Raw genomic sequence first — 17,549 nt, forward strand, 5'->3', positions numbered from 1 at the left:
ATCATGGTCCTTAAGTAATTCTAACAAATTATTTAACTTTTCATTCACCTTGTTGTGAATCGACAGAAGATGTGACAAAGAGTTCCCCATCTCCTCTCCAACTTATTCTGTGCATTTTATCATCCCATGGCAGAGCTTTTTCAGCTTGCTGAAAAATAAAATTATTATTAAAAAGAGATGCATACTGACTGATAAACTATAATAAATAAATTTTTTCATCTAATAAAAAAAATACTTTACTAAATACAGAATCAATATAATTCTTTAAGACAGCACAAGAAAAGTTTTATTTGTATCAAGGAAGGTTCGTTTTATGCAAAACTCTATATAAAAGTTATTCAATTAATGAGTTACAATCCATAGCAATTTAGGGCAGGAAGCCTTATGCTACAGAATAGTTATATTAATTTTGTGAGGTTTTGAACCAATTTGATTAATCTTAAAATTCATGCAGACTATTTTAGAGCACCAAAGAAGCTCATCTGTTGCTCAGAATTGTCAAGATATAACTGTACCATGGTGGAAATACATGAAACTCAAATGGCAGCATACAGTATCAAGGTGATGTTAGTTTTAGTAATTTTGCTACAGACTCCTTTTTTTCATGAACCAAGAATAAATTAATAAAAATCTAGACAGTCCGTGTTATATAACTATTATAACTACTGTGATGAGACAACCTCAGTAACTCTGCCTCTTCTTGTAAGTATATCTGAAAAATAAACAGGATATAACATCATGACATAATGATAATTGTTTTACTTATTCACATTAGGTTGGTCATTATCCACACTTTTTTTTTTTTTTTTGTTAGTTGTTGGTGGGGTGCATTGGCTTCTGTGGTCATAATGCACATCCCAAAGTTTTTGCACTTACTATGATCCAAGCCCGAGGCGGGATTTGAACTTGCGACTTTTGGGTTGCCAGGCAGGCACTTTATCCCCACAGCTAGCCTGGTCGGCGCCACACTTGTAACGGATTCATCACAGCAATAATTGAAAGGAAAGAATCTTGTAAATAGACTTTTTATTAAAATAGTGTATATTTATAAGTACCAGAAAAAAAAAAGTTCATTTTTATTATTATTGCTTATTGTAGTTATATTAGTTACATGCATAATATATTAAAATTACGTATTATTTGGTCCTTGAGGTTGTCACAGACATTCTCTCAGATATGCCAGACAAGCTGTACTTGCTACCTGGAGTCTAAAATGCTGATGGAACTGATATTCGGATGATATTCAGAGTCAAGTGGACCCAATTTCGGCGAAGTCCGGATGGTCTGTGACAGCCAAATCCTCTGCTTGCACCTTCATGATGGTGGGACTGTTAGCAATTCTGGGTATCACCCAGAATTGCTAACAGTCAGGTGGGTGACCACCCAGGTGTGAACCAACGTAAGCAGGAGTCAAGGTGTGGCGCCCACACCACATGGAGGAATGCCGCCCCTCTGTGTTACCAGGCAATACTAGGTGATAGATGACTCTCATCAACCGGTACAATACCACCACTTTGCTTATTAGAGGCTTGAAGTGGTGGAACCCATGTTTAGTCTCTAGAGCTAAGTTCCGGTCAACCCTTCCCCATCTCTTCCATCATGCAGTATGACTGATGATTTTTGAGGTTATGATGGACATCATAGCAAGAGCCAATCATCCTTACATTTCAAGGGTACAGCTCTAAAATGGTGTTGACAGGCTGGCTGCTAGTAAGTATACCAAACCAAACCTATTGGTAACTCTTTAGGGGGCTTCCGGATCAGTTAGTGTATAATCTTGCTACCTCTACTCTGCCAGATAGTGACTGGAGGGAGTCCGAGTAGTGTATATGCGGGGGAGGCATTGTCGAGGCCTTGTTATGTCAAGGATCTGGGTATATTCTCACCATGTGTAAGTCATATCCAAAAATTTCATTACTTCATACAGCATGTCCCCCCCCCCAAACTTTTTCTTACTATTTGAATACACCATGAATTGTCAAACTAATAGAGCAAGCTTATTTGCGAAAAGATCTAAACCTCACAAACACTTCCTAATTCATTTCACAAATATATGTGGTCTCAATTCTAATCTCAACGATGTCCATTTCCACTTGTAGTCTGCCAAACCCCATGTACTTTTTCTGACAGAATCTCAGTTATCGGTTGATTCAACTACTGCTCATCTCAGTTGCCCAAATTATTCACTGTATGATTCCTTTTGCCTCAAAGGTGGTACTTGTGCATATGTCCATTCTTATATTCCCTGTCAGAGACTTGGTAATTTGGAATCTCCTCTTTTCGATCTTCTCTGGCTTAAAATCTCTCTACCTCATTGTGTCAAATTCATCTGTTGTCTCTACCGTTCTCCCAACTCCAGTAATCACTTGGAGGTCTTTGACTTTCTCCAGTCCAACTTTCCTAACAGTAAGGTAACTTTCCTTGGTGATTTTAATGTTCACAACTCCAGCTGGCTTCTGTTTTCTAGTCACACTGACCCAGCTGGTTGGGATGCTGAGGCTTTTGCAATTACTAATGACCTTGCACAGATTGTTCATTTACCTACAAGAATACCGGACAATCCTAAGCACAGCCAACATGCTTGGATCTTTTTCTCACAAACAATCCTTCTAAGTACATGGTCGAAGTGAGTGGTCCATTAGGCACTTCAGATCACAACTAGGTGATTGCCTCTTCTCCAATGGAGCCTTTATCTCATGGCTATTCCTAACCTCATGTTGTTTGGCACTACAAGAATGCAAAATGGGATGACCTCCGAGATTTCTTTTCTTCTTTCCCTTGGTCGGATTACTGTTTCAAAACTTCTGATGTCAACATTTGCTCAGATCGTGTCAGTGAAATTATTCTTGTAGGAATGGAATCCTTTATTCCACACTCCACTTTAAGATCTCGTCCTTTATCTAAACCTTTGCTTTCCAATAAATGTGCTATGGCTGTTCAAGAGGAAAAACATTGAATATCATAATTGGCTTGTTTCCAATTCTTCAGTTTTATTTTTTGCCTACACCAAAGCTCGCAACAATTGTAAAGTGGACACTGATTAATAAACAATTATTAATCAGTGTCCAAACTATATTTTGAACAGGCTAAATGTAAAAAACTTGCTTCTTGCCCTAATGGTAGCCGAGCATTCTGGTCTCTTGCCAAAGTTATTCGCCACAGCTTTTGCTCATCTCTGCTCCCACCTCTGTCCAAACCAGATGGTTCTGTTGTCACTTCAGCCAAGGATAAAGCTGACCTGCTAGCATCCCATTTTTCTTCTAACTTGTATTAATAATCTTGGTAAAACACCTCCCACCATTCCCAACACGCTCCATTCAATGCCTCCTGTGGTCTTCTGTCAGAAGGATTTTGATGAATCTTGATGCAAAGAAAGCACCAGGTCCTGATGGTATTTCTCCACTTGTTCTCAAAACCTGTGCTCCTGAAGGTACTCCTGTTCTTTGCCACCTTTTTTTATTTTCTTATTCCAAAGGTGTTTTTCCTTCTGCTTGGAAATTTCCTCATATCCAGCCAGTTCCTAAAAAGGGTGACAAATCCCTCCCATCCAATTATCATTACATTGCAATTACTTCTACTCTTTCTAAAGTAATGGAGAAATCAATTAACCGCCAACTCTTAAACTACCTAGAAACCTTCTGTCTGATCAACGATCGCCAGTATGGATTCCGTCAGTGTTGATCCACTGGTGATATTCTGGCTTATGTTACTCATTTATGGACAAATTCAATGGAAAAGTTTGGTGAAACACAAGTAGTTGCTCTTGACATCTCAAAGGCTTTCAATTGTGTTTGGCATAAAGGTCTTCTAAACAAGATTCCATCTTATGATTTGCCAACTGTTTTTTGTAATTGGTTATCCAGCTTTCTCTCTGATCGCTCACTGAGGGTGATGGTAGATGGCTGTCTGTCTTCTAACTTCTCCACTAATGCTGGTGTCCCCCAAGTTCAGTTCTTTCCCCGACTCTTTTCCTCTTGTATATTAATGACCTTCTTCCATTGACTGGAAATTCTATTCATAGTTTTGCCGATGATAGCACATTGCATTCCACTTTCCATTTTGAGACACCTTGCCCTGCTCAATCAGCTTCAACTTCTCAAATATCTGCTACCAATTCCTTAAATGCCGATCTCCAGGTAATTCACCAGTGGGGCAAGAACAACCCAGTTGATTTCAATCCTTCTAAAACTCAGTCTTGTCTTATATCTCACAAAAAGGATTCTCTGCTCCTATACTTATCTTTGGTGACATTCCGATTTCTAGGCAAAATGGTATATCTCTTTTGGGGATTACCCTGAATTCTAATCTCTCTTGGCACAAGCACATTACAAGTATTGCTTCCTCTGTATCTAAAAAACTTGGTTTTCTCTTTCGCTCTCAGTATTACTTTTCTTCCAAACAGCTGTTCATGCTGTAAAAATCAGAAATCTGCTCTAGCATGGAATATCGTTCCCACATTTGGGGTGGTGCCCTCAAAACCTCTCTCAGGCTTCTTGATTCCATTCAGAAGAGGGCAGTTAGGTTAATTAATGATTCATCTCTAACAGAGTCTCTCCACTCGCTCTCTCATAGACGTACTGTTTCTGCTGCATGCCTCTTCTACAGATACTTCCATGGGCACTGTTCTTCTGAATTGGCTTCTATAATTCCCGCTCTCTCTTTCAAAACGGTCCAAACACATGCCGCCACCAGCCAACATGCATTTTCTGTCCAACTTCAAACTCACAGAACCAACTTTTCATCTTCCTCGTTTATTCATTCAACTGCCGTTTTCTGGAACAACTTTCCTTCATGTATTTCCTGAAAATTACAGTCTACAGAAGTTCAAGTCTAATGTCAACAAATATCTTCTTTCACCTTCTCAACCTCCAACCCAAGCATGGTACTATGTACTATAGGTTCTAATACCTCTCGTGTTTGGGGTTTTCATAAAAAAAAAAAAAAAAGTTATTCTCAAACCAGTTTTATCCAATAATACTTGTAACTCCTCACAGCAGTGGATTGTGTTTAAAGCCGACTTTCAATTTGATTAATCAGTTGAAAACAAAATAATGAACACCACTTGCTTTTATATAGGATAGTATACCATAATAGAGGTTGCTAGATGAAATGTCATGACAGAAATGTTTCTGATTCTTTCTTAGTAAATCATCTTCTCATTAGCTGAACTTAATATCAATTAATTAACATTCAGCATTTGTTTAAAGTACATTAAGTATCTTTCATTTTGTTCATTTCAAAACAGGTAGCACTAGATTTAAGTGAACACACATGAGGTAATCTGTATTTTTCTTTTTTAATATTGTATAATATACTAAAAAGGTTTTTTATAGCTAAAAGCCTCAAACTATGGAAAATTCACTAATCAAACAAGTTAGTGCATAGCATCATGTTAGTTCATAGTAATTTTAAAAAACAATTAAAAAGTAATTAAAAACCTGCCTACCGATGAGAGGCCAAACAGCCTTGAAATGGCTGTCTAAGTAACATTAGTCTTCCAAGTCTAGGTCCACCAAGACTAAGTAACATTAGTCTTCTCCACTGGTGAAGTGTTGCTTATTCAAGGTAGTGCAATATCAGGGCAACTTGTTGTGAGGGCATTCACAATATGAGATATAACAAAAAACGATGCCATTTCACCTACTTTGATGATTTATTATGAACTAACATGATGTTATGCACTAATTCATTAATATAGCAACTTAAGTGATATTGTGTGCAGATCTCAAATTCTATAATGATTTGGATGAAAGTTTGTATTTTAGGGTGTCGCCAGTAAACAAATATCACATTAAGCTAGTCCAGCATTTTTATTGTCCATGGCTGAGCTTAATGCTTACATACCTAAAAAATAATCTGTTGACCAAATCCATGCATGGTTTTGGATCTGCAGAAGCTACTGATTAAATTGCTGAGCTAATGTAATAAACAATTTATAAAACTTTTCAAATAATAAATTTAACTAAATGGCAAGAAGAATCAAAAATGACTGAATACAACCTTTTTCTTTACTTTGGCTGCTTCTTTTCCTTCAGATCCATGGAACTGAGTTTCTTTAGATCCCCATCCAACGTTAATCAACTGACCTAAAAAATAAAAATTTATAACTGAAGTATTACACCTAGGTAAAACACAATAAAAAATTAAGAATTAACACTACATTCTGGAAACATGCATGTTAGACATAAAAAAAATGTCACTCTATTAACAAGATGTATAACTCCAAATGATCTGTATTTATATTTGAGTCAAACATTTCAAATACAGTAGGCAGGTCTGTACATGTTGATCTCAGTAGTAATAATGGTATTGTTTAATGTGTTCAATATATTTTTTCTTTTTCTTTATTCGTAGTACTGAATCCATATCTTTTCTTTTTTTTTTTGTGAAGAAAATATTCTATACAATGTATTAGAATTTTTAGAATAACAGAATATTTTAAAATGGGTATCTGATATGAAAAAAATAAAATACTAGAACTGTTTGAAAGATGAAATAAAAAAAAAATGCTTAAACCAAAAAAAAATATAAAAAAATAAAGAAAACATTAGTATGCATTGCTAATAACTGTTATTTCTAATTTCATAAATTTAACTTTCATTTTTTGCTGCTGCTAATTCAATAGTATAAGGGTTATTTCACTAAAACAAGTTTTGCAAAAAACATTCACTGCCACACCTAGTTAAAAGTAAGCACCTGTGGTGTAGAATCTCCTCGCTATAGTGATGTTCCCATTGCAGATTCATGCATTTGGTCTTTGGATTATCATGATGGTACAACAATTCATTATCTGCAGTGATTTGATGCAATTTTTTTGCATTTTTATGATAGCACACCAGATATTACGTGTGCAAACCCATGCATAATGGGTTTTCATAATGAGAACCAACTGTATATGGTGTGGACACCACTAAAGCTTACGTTGGACTTACTGGGTGATTTCTTGCACAATTATATGATGACTTGGACTGCATAAGCTCATCGACCTGGCCAACAGTTGTTTTATTACTGGTATTTTTGTGTGTGCATGCTTGAGTTGGTCAGCATAGGAGATCACCAGAAATAAGGCAAACAAATGTCTAAAAAAAAGAATTTGCAACGAGACATTTGTGATATATCCTGAAACCAGATGTTCTAACCGTCTAGTGGATGAATCAAATTCAAATCCAAGAGTGAGCATGCTGGTGTATTTTTCTCACTAATCAGTTTTTTGGGAAGCAAAAGGCAAGAAATAATTTACAATATACATTTTAAAATTTTATACTTAATTCTGACACTACATTAGATAATATTAACAAATAACATCTTAACTAACATCAGCCACGTTATCCAGAAGAAAAAAAAAAAAAAAAAAAAAAAAAAAAAAAAAACAGAAAGAAAGAAAAAGTTTACCAATTACCTTATAACCAACCTCACAATAGACACAAGTGAAATCAGAGCTCTGTCAAAAATTAATAGGAGTTCGTATACCATGCATGTTTTGCACAAACATGGAGCCACAAAGGAATGTTTTACTGTTGTATTTTGCCAATTTAAAAATAATTCATAATGCAGATCAAAAGCAAATAACGTACTTTTCAATATTAAGATTCACACTGATGTAATCCTAAAAGATCTTTTTTATATTTTTGGTGCATAAATTATAGAACAGTAACTGCTAGACCAATTTTGAAGGAACTCAGAATCTTCATTTAACAAAGAGTCTCTCTTTAGAAGCTATCATTACAAGGGGGGGGGTATCAAAAAGTTCATACCCTTACCTAGAAATAATAGTCCTAGAAAGGTGAAACGTCACAGGAACTTTATCCTTTTCTATGTACTCTCCATGTATAGTAACACATTTCTCCCATCTATGGATGTTGTTTAATGCCTTGATCATAGAAGTCTGCACTTTTTTCTCAAAACCATGATTCCACTTCATTGATGACTTCCTTGCTTCCAAAATAGCATCCACACAATGGTTTCTTCATTTCTCAAAACAAGAAGTCTGACAGTGCTAGGTCATAAGAATAGGGTGGGTGCTGCAGTGGGCAACAAAGTTGGTGGTAGCAATGGCTTCTGCAAAGGCATAAGCAATCTTGGAACCCATCCCACTGTGCAGAGACCTTAGACATGTGCAGATGACCATGTAAAATGCTGTGGACAGACCCATAACTAATTCCCACTGCATTTTCGATGAAATGAATTGTCACATGTCTGTCACTCAGCAGCTCAACCTTTGCAACCACCTCACTTGTCTGTGGATGTTAATGGCCTTCTTTCTCTTGGCTTGTCAAAGACACTTGTATGACTGCACTGGAACTCTCATTTCCACTTTTTTGTAATAGGATGGACAATTCTGTCCATACACAGCTTTCATTTCTTCATCAATTTCCTGAGCTTTCTTGTCCTACAAATGCAGGAACTTGATCACTGCCCGATACTAAACTTTGTCAACCATAGAGTCCTTCCTCGGATTCTGGGCTCCATCTCTGGTGTATGATCAGTTACGAGAATGAAATTTCACATGTCAGTTATTGAATATGTAGACAACCTATATTAAAAACTGCATCTTCCTACTGATGTTTTATCTAGGTCATGGTATGAACTTTTTGATACCCCCTCTCTTAAAGTTTCAAACAGAATTCAACTCTCATTGACTATGAGTATCATGTTAGGTAGAGTGATGAATAATGTATCAGCCATTTTCAAATGTCATAAGGTATGATTGCCTGTTTATAAAGGTTATTATTTGGTTTTTAGGAGCATTAGCAACTAAGGTCATATTGCTCCGGGGATATGTGGTGGTCATTCCCTGACCATTCCGCATCCTCCATATTTGGTGGTCACAGGCTTGAATCCCGGTCTAATCAAGAAGCGTGTGTTACGCACTGCAGCTCCTGCTCACCTGGCTATGGAGGCGCCTGTTTATAAAGGAAAACTGGGATATTCAATGGGAAATTCATAAACATAGTGTGTGGCCAACAAAAGTAAATACATTACCAGGAAAATTTATTAAAAACCTGCAATGAGAAATTAATTCTGGTTGGCCACCAACAAGCAGACACTCTTAATTCATATTCACACATTGTTTCAATCCTATAGTACTGAATACAATGTTTTCATTTTACCAGATGGTACCAACTTCAGCTTCTGTGATGATAGTGATTCATGATAAATTACTATTACCACAGAAGCTGAATACTATTGACAAAGTAAAGAAATTGTGTGAGCCATAAAAAATTTTTTCTGGTAATTTATCATCATCATCCTATCAGGTAATAGGCCTAATGGCCTGTTATGGTCTCCAGCCATCTCCTGGTTGGTTTTCCTGGCATTCTTCTTCCTCTAGGGATGTATCAGAGAATCTGACATGGTATCCTGGTTTTATCCATTCTTTTTACACGTTGTCGCCATTTCTGTCTGTACTTTTGGATGTATTCAGTTATAGGTGTAATTTCTAGTTTTTCCTTGTTTTTTGTGTGGTCTAACAATGTAAATCCTGCAGTCAGTTTTTCTCATAAATTTCATTTCAGCTGAAGTGAATCAGCATTCATCTTGTTTTTTGATGATCTGGGCTTCACTTCCATATATGAGTACTGGTCTGGCTAGTGTCTTGTATACTTTTATTCTGGTATATCTCTGCACTTTTGTTGGGTTAAAAGCCTGATTGATTATTCTCGGTACTCTGTTATAGTGTTGAATTTTGTTACTTTTTTTTTTTTGTTAGTTGTTGGCGCAACAGCTTCTGTGGCCATAATGCACCTCTCAAGGTTTTTTACTCTCAAGGCATTTTACTCTGATCCAAGCCCGAGGCAGGATTCGAACCCGCGACCTTTGGGTTGCCAGGCAGGCACTTTACTCACCTGGCTAGCCCGGTTGGCAATTTTGTTACTAATATTTTCTTTTTCATAATATTTTGGCCATAGCCAAGATATTTAAAGAAATTTACTTGTTCAAGAATTTGTATTACCAACACAAATTTTGCTTCGGATGAGATCTTTTCCTTAAAAACCACCATGATTTTTTTTCAGCAGTTGCATTTCATTGTTAATTTTTTTTTGCAGTAAGATTTAGATGGTGTATTGAGTATTGTAACTCATCTTCATTATTGGCCAGAAGAACGGTCATCAGCATAATTTATTGGTAATTTATAAAATGAAAAATGAGCTAGGTGCAATAAAATGCTGTAGTTTCTCATAAAATGCTGTAGTAGCTCTAGATTTATAGCATAGAAATAAACTTACTTTCTCCAAATTCTGAGGGTTCTAGATTCTTCTCTGTTACAGGATCAAAATCCTTGGTCATCAAAATTAGCATATTTTCTTCTGAAAAAAAAAATAATAAAAATAAATAAATAATAATAATTTAAAAAAATTTATATATATATATATATATATAATATTACTTTAGAATGAAAAAGAAATAAAATTTTAGGAACCAATGAAGAGAGCATGGTTCCTAAAGAATCACTGCAGATCTAAGACTGTGAAATATCACAAGGCTCAATGGTAAATACTATACAGTAAAGCATCAGTTATCTGGAACAATTAATGTCAGAGACCTCTTCCGAATAGCAAAATTTTCTGAATAATTGAACTAAGGTAAAATTAAATAAACTCTGTTTTAATGTACTAAGGTAAAAGAAAAGACTTTAAACAGAGTGAAAAACAATTGATTTAATTAAAAAAAAAAAAATAGAAACTTATACATAAAAATTCACACATTTACATACGCATGTATATTCAAATAGGTATTTTTATGAAAATTTTATGTGGAAAAAATTTAAAGTAATTTTTAAAAATAATGTTCGATTATTTTTTGTGACTTTTTTTTTTTTGGTGCAAAATCTCTCAAATTCCTTAATGATATCAATTTAATTATATCACATTTTTCCTGGTTTTCTGTCCATTTCAGTGCTGTATCTTTTTGTTGACATTTTACCAAGAAAAATAATAAATCGCACAGTTTCAGGTCAATATTATTGTTATCAAAAGCTAAACTAAACACAATAAGAAATGAAGAGAACAAAATACGTCATGGAAAATTTGGTTCACGGAAGCGAATGACTAAACTATTTATCACTCATGGTTTCCGAGAAAACCCATTAGTCCTATTCAAAAATTTTGTCAGATAAATGGCATAAAAAAACAAACAGAAATATTTGCATAGCATAATAAACAGTTGTCTCAAATACTACCATTAATAAAAAAACGAAGAAGAAAAATCAGCCTTTCAAATTATTCCAGATAACTGATGTTCTACTGTAGTTAGAAACAGAATTGAAAAGACCATGAATAAAATAATTTAGATATAATAATAAAGAGTCTAATAAGGTTGCATAGCATAAATGCCAAAATAAATATAATTTTAACTGGCCACGATGAAGCCAGGAGGGCTATCAGAGGTTTCTAAATTTATTTATTTCTTTTATGTCTTATTATTATTTTTTTTTTTTTTTCAGGCATTGCCATTAATATTTGTATTAAAATGCATGGTTTCTCAGTCACTGTACTATTGTTTTAATATATTATATATATATAAATAAGTGAAAACATATAAGGAAATCAAATCTTAATGAAATTATAAATTCAAATGTGAGGATAGAAAAGATACTTTTCTTCATCAAGAAAAGGGTGGTAAGCTTTCATTTTATAAATGTATTTGGCATAAATACAGGTAATAATATCTGAAAAAGAATATTCATACAAGTACAGTATGAATATTATTTTATTCAACTAATAAAATCAATTCTATAATCAGTACTTTCAAATTTATGATTATAGGAAGTTATGTATTACACATTTATAGGTTGCTATCATTATTATATAATAGCTATAACAATCCTCTAGGAAACCAATAATTACCTAATAGTGTGACTCTGTCCCTTCTCTTTTTTTATGCATATAACACCTTTCAATTAACTTGTATTCAAAATCCAATTCAGTGAATTTTGTCTGTCTAAAAATGCATCACATCTGTTTCTTATATGTTATATATGCAGAGAAAAATAGGAGATCTAATCTAGAAACTTAAAATGCAATTTAACAGCCAATGGAACCATGCCTTATTGGAATAAAAAAAAAAAAAAAAAAACAATATCCAGAATATCATCATTTGTTGCAATGAACACAGTAATGCATTCTGCCGATAAAATCAGTTTCAATTCATGAGCAAACTGATTTCAGAATAATGCAGATACAACCAGGGAATCGATTGTCTAAATTATAAAAATATGAATTACTTGTGTTTTTTAAAAAAATACCTTACTTTTGCTTTTAAACGCTCACTTCAGAAAATTTACAACCTGAAAAGGATCACTGCTTTTCAATGTTAAGGTGAATAAATTTGAAAACTTTATTAAGTACAATTTACTGAACAAACCTTAACATTTAACGAGAAAATTTTGGTTGATAATTTACAAAATTTAAAATGCTGATTTAGTTCACTTTCCGTGTGGGCTGTATAAAAATTATTCTCAGGCTGTATCCAGCCCATGGGCCCCGTAGGTTAAACACCACTGGTCTAAACATAAGAAAGGCCAGTCTATTACATTCTATGAACTTCCTGAAGTTTTGAAATATTTAAGATGAAATATCAATTTTTCTGCTGCTAGGACTGAGCAATCATATAGATCACTGCTGTCATAAATCAACCTATTTTCATGAAAATTACCTTTCAAATTATATTCTGGTGTAGCATAGGGGTATTAATATTAAGAAAGGCAAATCAGTGAAAGGAAACCACACCTATTCAACATCAACTTTAAAAAAATAACAAAAAAAAAAGTCCCAAAAAAATGTTCTATCCAGGAATCTGTCCAACTCTTCCTTAAATTGATATAAGCTTTCTAGTTCAACAAGGTTAGGTGGCAATTAATTCCAACAGTTAATAACCCATGAGTAAATGATAATATATTTTTTTATATCCAGTCTACAATTAAAGTAAAAGGATGTTCTATTATTTAATTTATTCAATCTCTCTCTCTCTCTCTCTGAAGCCTTAAATACCTCAATCAAGTTCCCATATAGACATCTGGTCTCAAGACTTTGCAATCCACAAAACTGATCTCTTTCGATATGTTTCATTGTATCAATTACTAATGTTGTTGCTCTTCACTGCACCTTTATCAGCAGATCCACATCCTTCCTAAAATGCTACTTACAAATCTGTATACAATAATCAAGATGTGGTCTGACCAAAGCTTTATACAACGAAATAGTTACTCTTTTGTTCCTATTAGCAAGAGTGCTTTACAACATAGATAAAATACCTTTTTCTGTAGGGAGAACTCTTTACACATTGTACTTCCCAAATTCCAATTTTGCATTCCTTATATCTGTGTGACACCATGTCCCTGATATCCCAACAATATCTGCCTCCAATCTCCAATGGAATTTGAACACAGATGTTGCCATACCAGTAAAAAGTGGCAAAACTGTTAGACTGTCATCAAAGACTCTTCTGAGTGATGTGTATTAATTCCAAAGTTTTATCACTATTGAAGTGAGATTCTTTTCCATAAAATGTTTTTTAAGATGTTTTCCATAAAATGTCTGACATTTCAAACTTATTTATGTGTCATCAGAATTGTTTTCAACCAGGAGCTCAAAACTGTTTGCTATAACAGCGTTTCTATCATGCTCAATAAATCATATTCACATAGCTGAGTGTTTTCACATTTATATGTAATGTCCTTTAAAATGTTAATTAGCTTATAACAGCTTATCAGATTAGTCAGGAATGATATGCCTATAAACCTACACTATGTTTCCCATATAATCTCATTACTGTATCCTTAATCATGGACTCAATACTTTTCCTGCCACAAAAATTAAACATTTTAAAGAGGCAAAAATTCTTTAAGATGTCAAAGTTTCATATTTATTGCATTCATATTAAACAAAGAATCAAAGTTGCATATAAATGCATTCTTTGTGGCTGCTTTTTTAACAATGTACTATCTGTCCACTTGATTATAATGGTAGTATTATATTAAATTACACTGAATAATTACCATTACTGTCTAATACAATTATCAATGTTCAAATTTTACCTGTTAAAATAACTAAAAGCTCTTCATCAGGACTCCAATTTAAGGTATGCAGTCCACAAGAAACAAAACCAACACATTCAATCTATAAAATAAGAATTTTATTAATAAAAGAACAGTAACATATTTACTTTATATACAGGCACTCCACGACTTACGCAATACTCGACTTCTGTAAATTCGACTTTACATAAGTTTTTTCTGGTCGGTGTAAACTTAAAAAAAATCGTGGAAACGCATTTTGCATCCCATAGGAATAAATGGAGGTATTGTGAAAACATCGCAATGTGAACCCAATAATACATTGTTTTTTTGGTAACTCATTCCAAGACCTCAGAAGTTGACATTTTCGCTATATAACTAAGCTATTTATCACTCTAAAAGGTCATTTTTATAATGGAACGCTACCTTTTCATCTTTATCATATGTTCTGTTATAAGAATCAATTTTGAATACCTTTGTTGATATTTTTCTAAAGAACATTTCTGGAGGTCACGACCATAAAACAATAAAAACAATTTTCATTTTCTGGTTTGTTTATTGGGCTTTTCTGTTAGTGCAATCTATTATAAACAGGTAGTAAACTTGATTTTATTGCATTTGCAATAATCCCGATAACTGGAATTGTGTGGATTTTTACATTATTATGGTGAAATGTGTTCCTCTTCACTGAAATCTTCGACCATATAAGAAACATAAATAAATCTTCAGAATCTTCTCTTCATTCCTATTTATTTATTACAACGATGAAGGGAAAGTGACCAATGGAAAGTGTAAGTGGTGGCAGTGTTAGGAAACCAAACAGAATTGATTTAAAAATGAAGATGAAAATGATTAAGAAGCAGGACAAAGTTTGTCATCCACTGCATGGGAATTAGTTCTCGCTGCTTCAACAGTGAATGCTATTTTAAAGAGCAGTGCACATATAAAAGAACATGTAAAAGGATCAATGCATTTAAGATCAACAGTGATCGCAAAACTGCATTCAGGCGCTATATTGAAAATAGAACAGTTATTAATAATATGGATGGAAAATCAGATTCAGAAACAAGTGCCCCTAAGTCTAATGACCATTCAAGCAAAAGCAAGAAGTATTTATGAAAATATTAAGGATAAGTACAGCAAACCCCAAACCAAGTTCGTGGCAAGCAACAGGTGGTTTAATGGGTTGAAGCAACGTGTTGGTTTCCACAACGTTAAAGTATGCAATGAAGTCGACCAGTGTCGATTCTGCAGCAGCAGAGAAATTTTGTGATGTGTTTGAAAAAACCCCCCTTCTAAATCTCTACAGCCCTCAACTTCTGCAGTGGCATGCTTATAATTCTGGCAATGATGCTTGAAAAGTAAAACTTGCTGACGTTATGACTGTCTCCTCTCTCTTTTTGTAATTTTATAATTTTGAAATTTTTGTAGTTTTGTACACTTTTGTAATTTTTCCTGCACATGAGATAAAAAATTGAATAAATAATTCTATTTACATGTTCGTCAAATATTTCTTTTTTGCTTCAGTCAAATTCATCACATATAGTTGCGAGTGCTACATAAGCATTTAGGGAAATTCTGACTTACGTAAAATTCGACCTAAGCAGAGTTCCGCAGAATGCATGCAACCCTTACGTAAGATGTGGAGTGCCTGTATAAATAAAACTAAAAATTCAAAACTGATTTAATGACAGGCAAGGTTCTCCAATATTTCTAAATTAGTAAAATATTAAAATTTCATTAAAATTGGACAAAAGGAAACTCATGGTTCAAATGTAGTTAGACATTTGAACCATGAGTTCAAATGTCTAACTACAGGAGAGTAATAAATATTATAAAGTTGTAATGAAACTGAATGTATAAGTGTAGAGAACATAAAGCTATAATTTTATTAAATATTTTATGAAGTTATTATCTTAGTAATTCATGAGGAGATAACTATATTTACTTTTCATTTCAATTAATTACAGAAAAAGAAAAAAAAATTATTTAATTTAAGAAAAAAATTTATCTGAAATGTAACACACTCTGTATATAAATTAACTTGTTAGTTTAGCATACATACAATCTGTAATTTAACTGCTGCCACATGCACAACCAAATTGGATAATTAATCCCAAACCTGAGATCACAAATGGGGAGGCAAAGAAATAGGTCCTCCTCTACCCAACAAGTTATTTGGAAACTGGGCACTCAATGATTGTTCCACGTTATCAAAATGTTGAATGGGGTGTCATTTTGTCGAGAGATGATGCTAGCACATCCTTCAAGTGATGGAAATGAGTAATTTTCTAGCAAGTACATTGCTTTTCCACCATGAAAAGATGGGTTGTTTAGAATCATACCAATGAAATACCAAACTTGCACAAGCGTTGACCCCTTAGGACTGTGTAAGTCAGCTTTAAAATCATGATAATGACTAGAATACCCATGGTGAATATTTTTCTAAAACTGTTTCAGAAAAGTAAAGATTCATATTGAAGTAATTACAAAAACCTCTCCATCAGCTCCCTTCACTGCTAGCTAAGGTGTCAGTGGATACATGCTGGTAATAAAATATATTTTAAAAAATTACTCAAAATGCAATTTGATAATTTTTTTCATGTATGACTATATCGTCCTTTAAAAAAATTACAGTTATTGCAGACAAAATTACAAAAATTTAGTGTACCCATGGCAAATATTTCGACAAAACTGTACCAAAACTGTCCCAATAGTTTCATAACAGAATGGTTGAGAAACAGTTTTTCTTCAATTTTGCAGCTAAATAAAACATATTGCAAAAAGAATCATATTGAAAGCTTGTTTACTTATTCAAACACCTATGGCGAATATTTCAGCAAATATTCGCCATGGGTTTTTAACACTTCCATTTGCAATGGAAGTGTAAAAAAATAATGTAAATTTTGAAACTGATGGAAAATTTTACTGCAAATTGTTTTGTTTTTTCTCTATTTCACTGCAAAACAAAACCTATTGCAAAAGGAATCAGGTCAAAAGTTTGTTTAGTCTTTGAGTTATTCAAGTTCAATGAGCTTTCTACATACAGGGACATAAGCAAATTATATATATAACTCCTCAGAGATTCTTAGTTATCTTGTAGGTTTACTTTAAATCTCTTTAAATTGATTATATCAACACTTGATACATTTATCACTGGATATATTATCATTATTAGATACATGAACCTAAATTTGGACTACACTTGGATCACAGACTTATTTAGCATATCGTAATGCACATTGTGCTTTTCATTGAAATAGTACCATCTTGAAACTAATTGCTATACAGGGAAGGTATCTTTTTTGTTTAAGTTGTCATAGGAAAAGTCAATACTTAAATTTTCAATACTGCATATATCCAATCATTTTTTGTAAACATTAACTTGCTCGGGTGGACTGAATATTGAAAATCTTTACTGGAGAACACAATTTACAAAATTTATCAACATCATTCTAAATCCTTATCAACTCCATTTATACATTAATAAAAATAACTCCAAAACTTGAGTAAAATCACTTTAAGAAAACTGTTA

At 33.5% G+C, this 17,549-nt stretch overlaps 1 protein-coding gene across 1 annotated transcript in view; it reads right to left on the reverse strand.

The window, feature by feature from the left end:
- Elp1 (elongator complex protein 1) overlaps positions 1–17,549 on the reverse strand; it is a 124,990-nt gene that overhangs the window by 103,818 nt on the left and 3,623 nt on the right. Inside the window, exons 3-6 of the mRNA XM_090370338.1 lie at positions 14,036–14,117; positions 10,227–10,307; positions 6,001–6,086; positions 49–148 (exon numbers count right to left, since the gene is read on the reverse strand). Coding sequence (XP_090226464.1) covers positions 49–148; positions 6,001–6,086; positions 10,227–10,307; positions 14,036–14,117 — 349 coding nt within the window. The remainder of the gene's footprint in view (positions 1–48; positions 149–6,000; positions 6,087–10,226; positions 10,308–14,035; positions 14,118–17,549) is intronic.

Source organism: Mastigoproctus giganteus, chromosome 3 (genome assembly GCF_048544385.1).
Source record: "Mastigoproctus giganteus isolate SK-2022 chromosome 3, ASM4854438v1, whole genome shotgun sequence".
NCBI lineage: Eukaryota > Metazoa > Arthropoda > Arachnida > Uropygi > Thelyphonidae > Mastigoproctus > Mastigoproctus giganteus.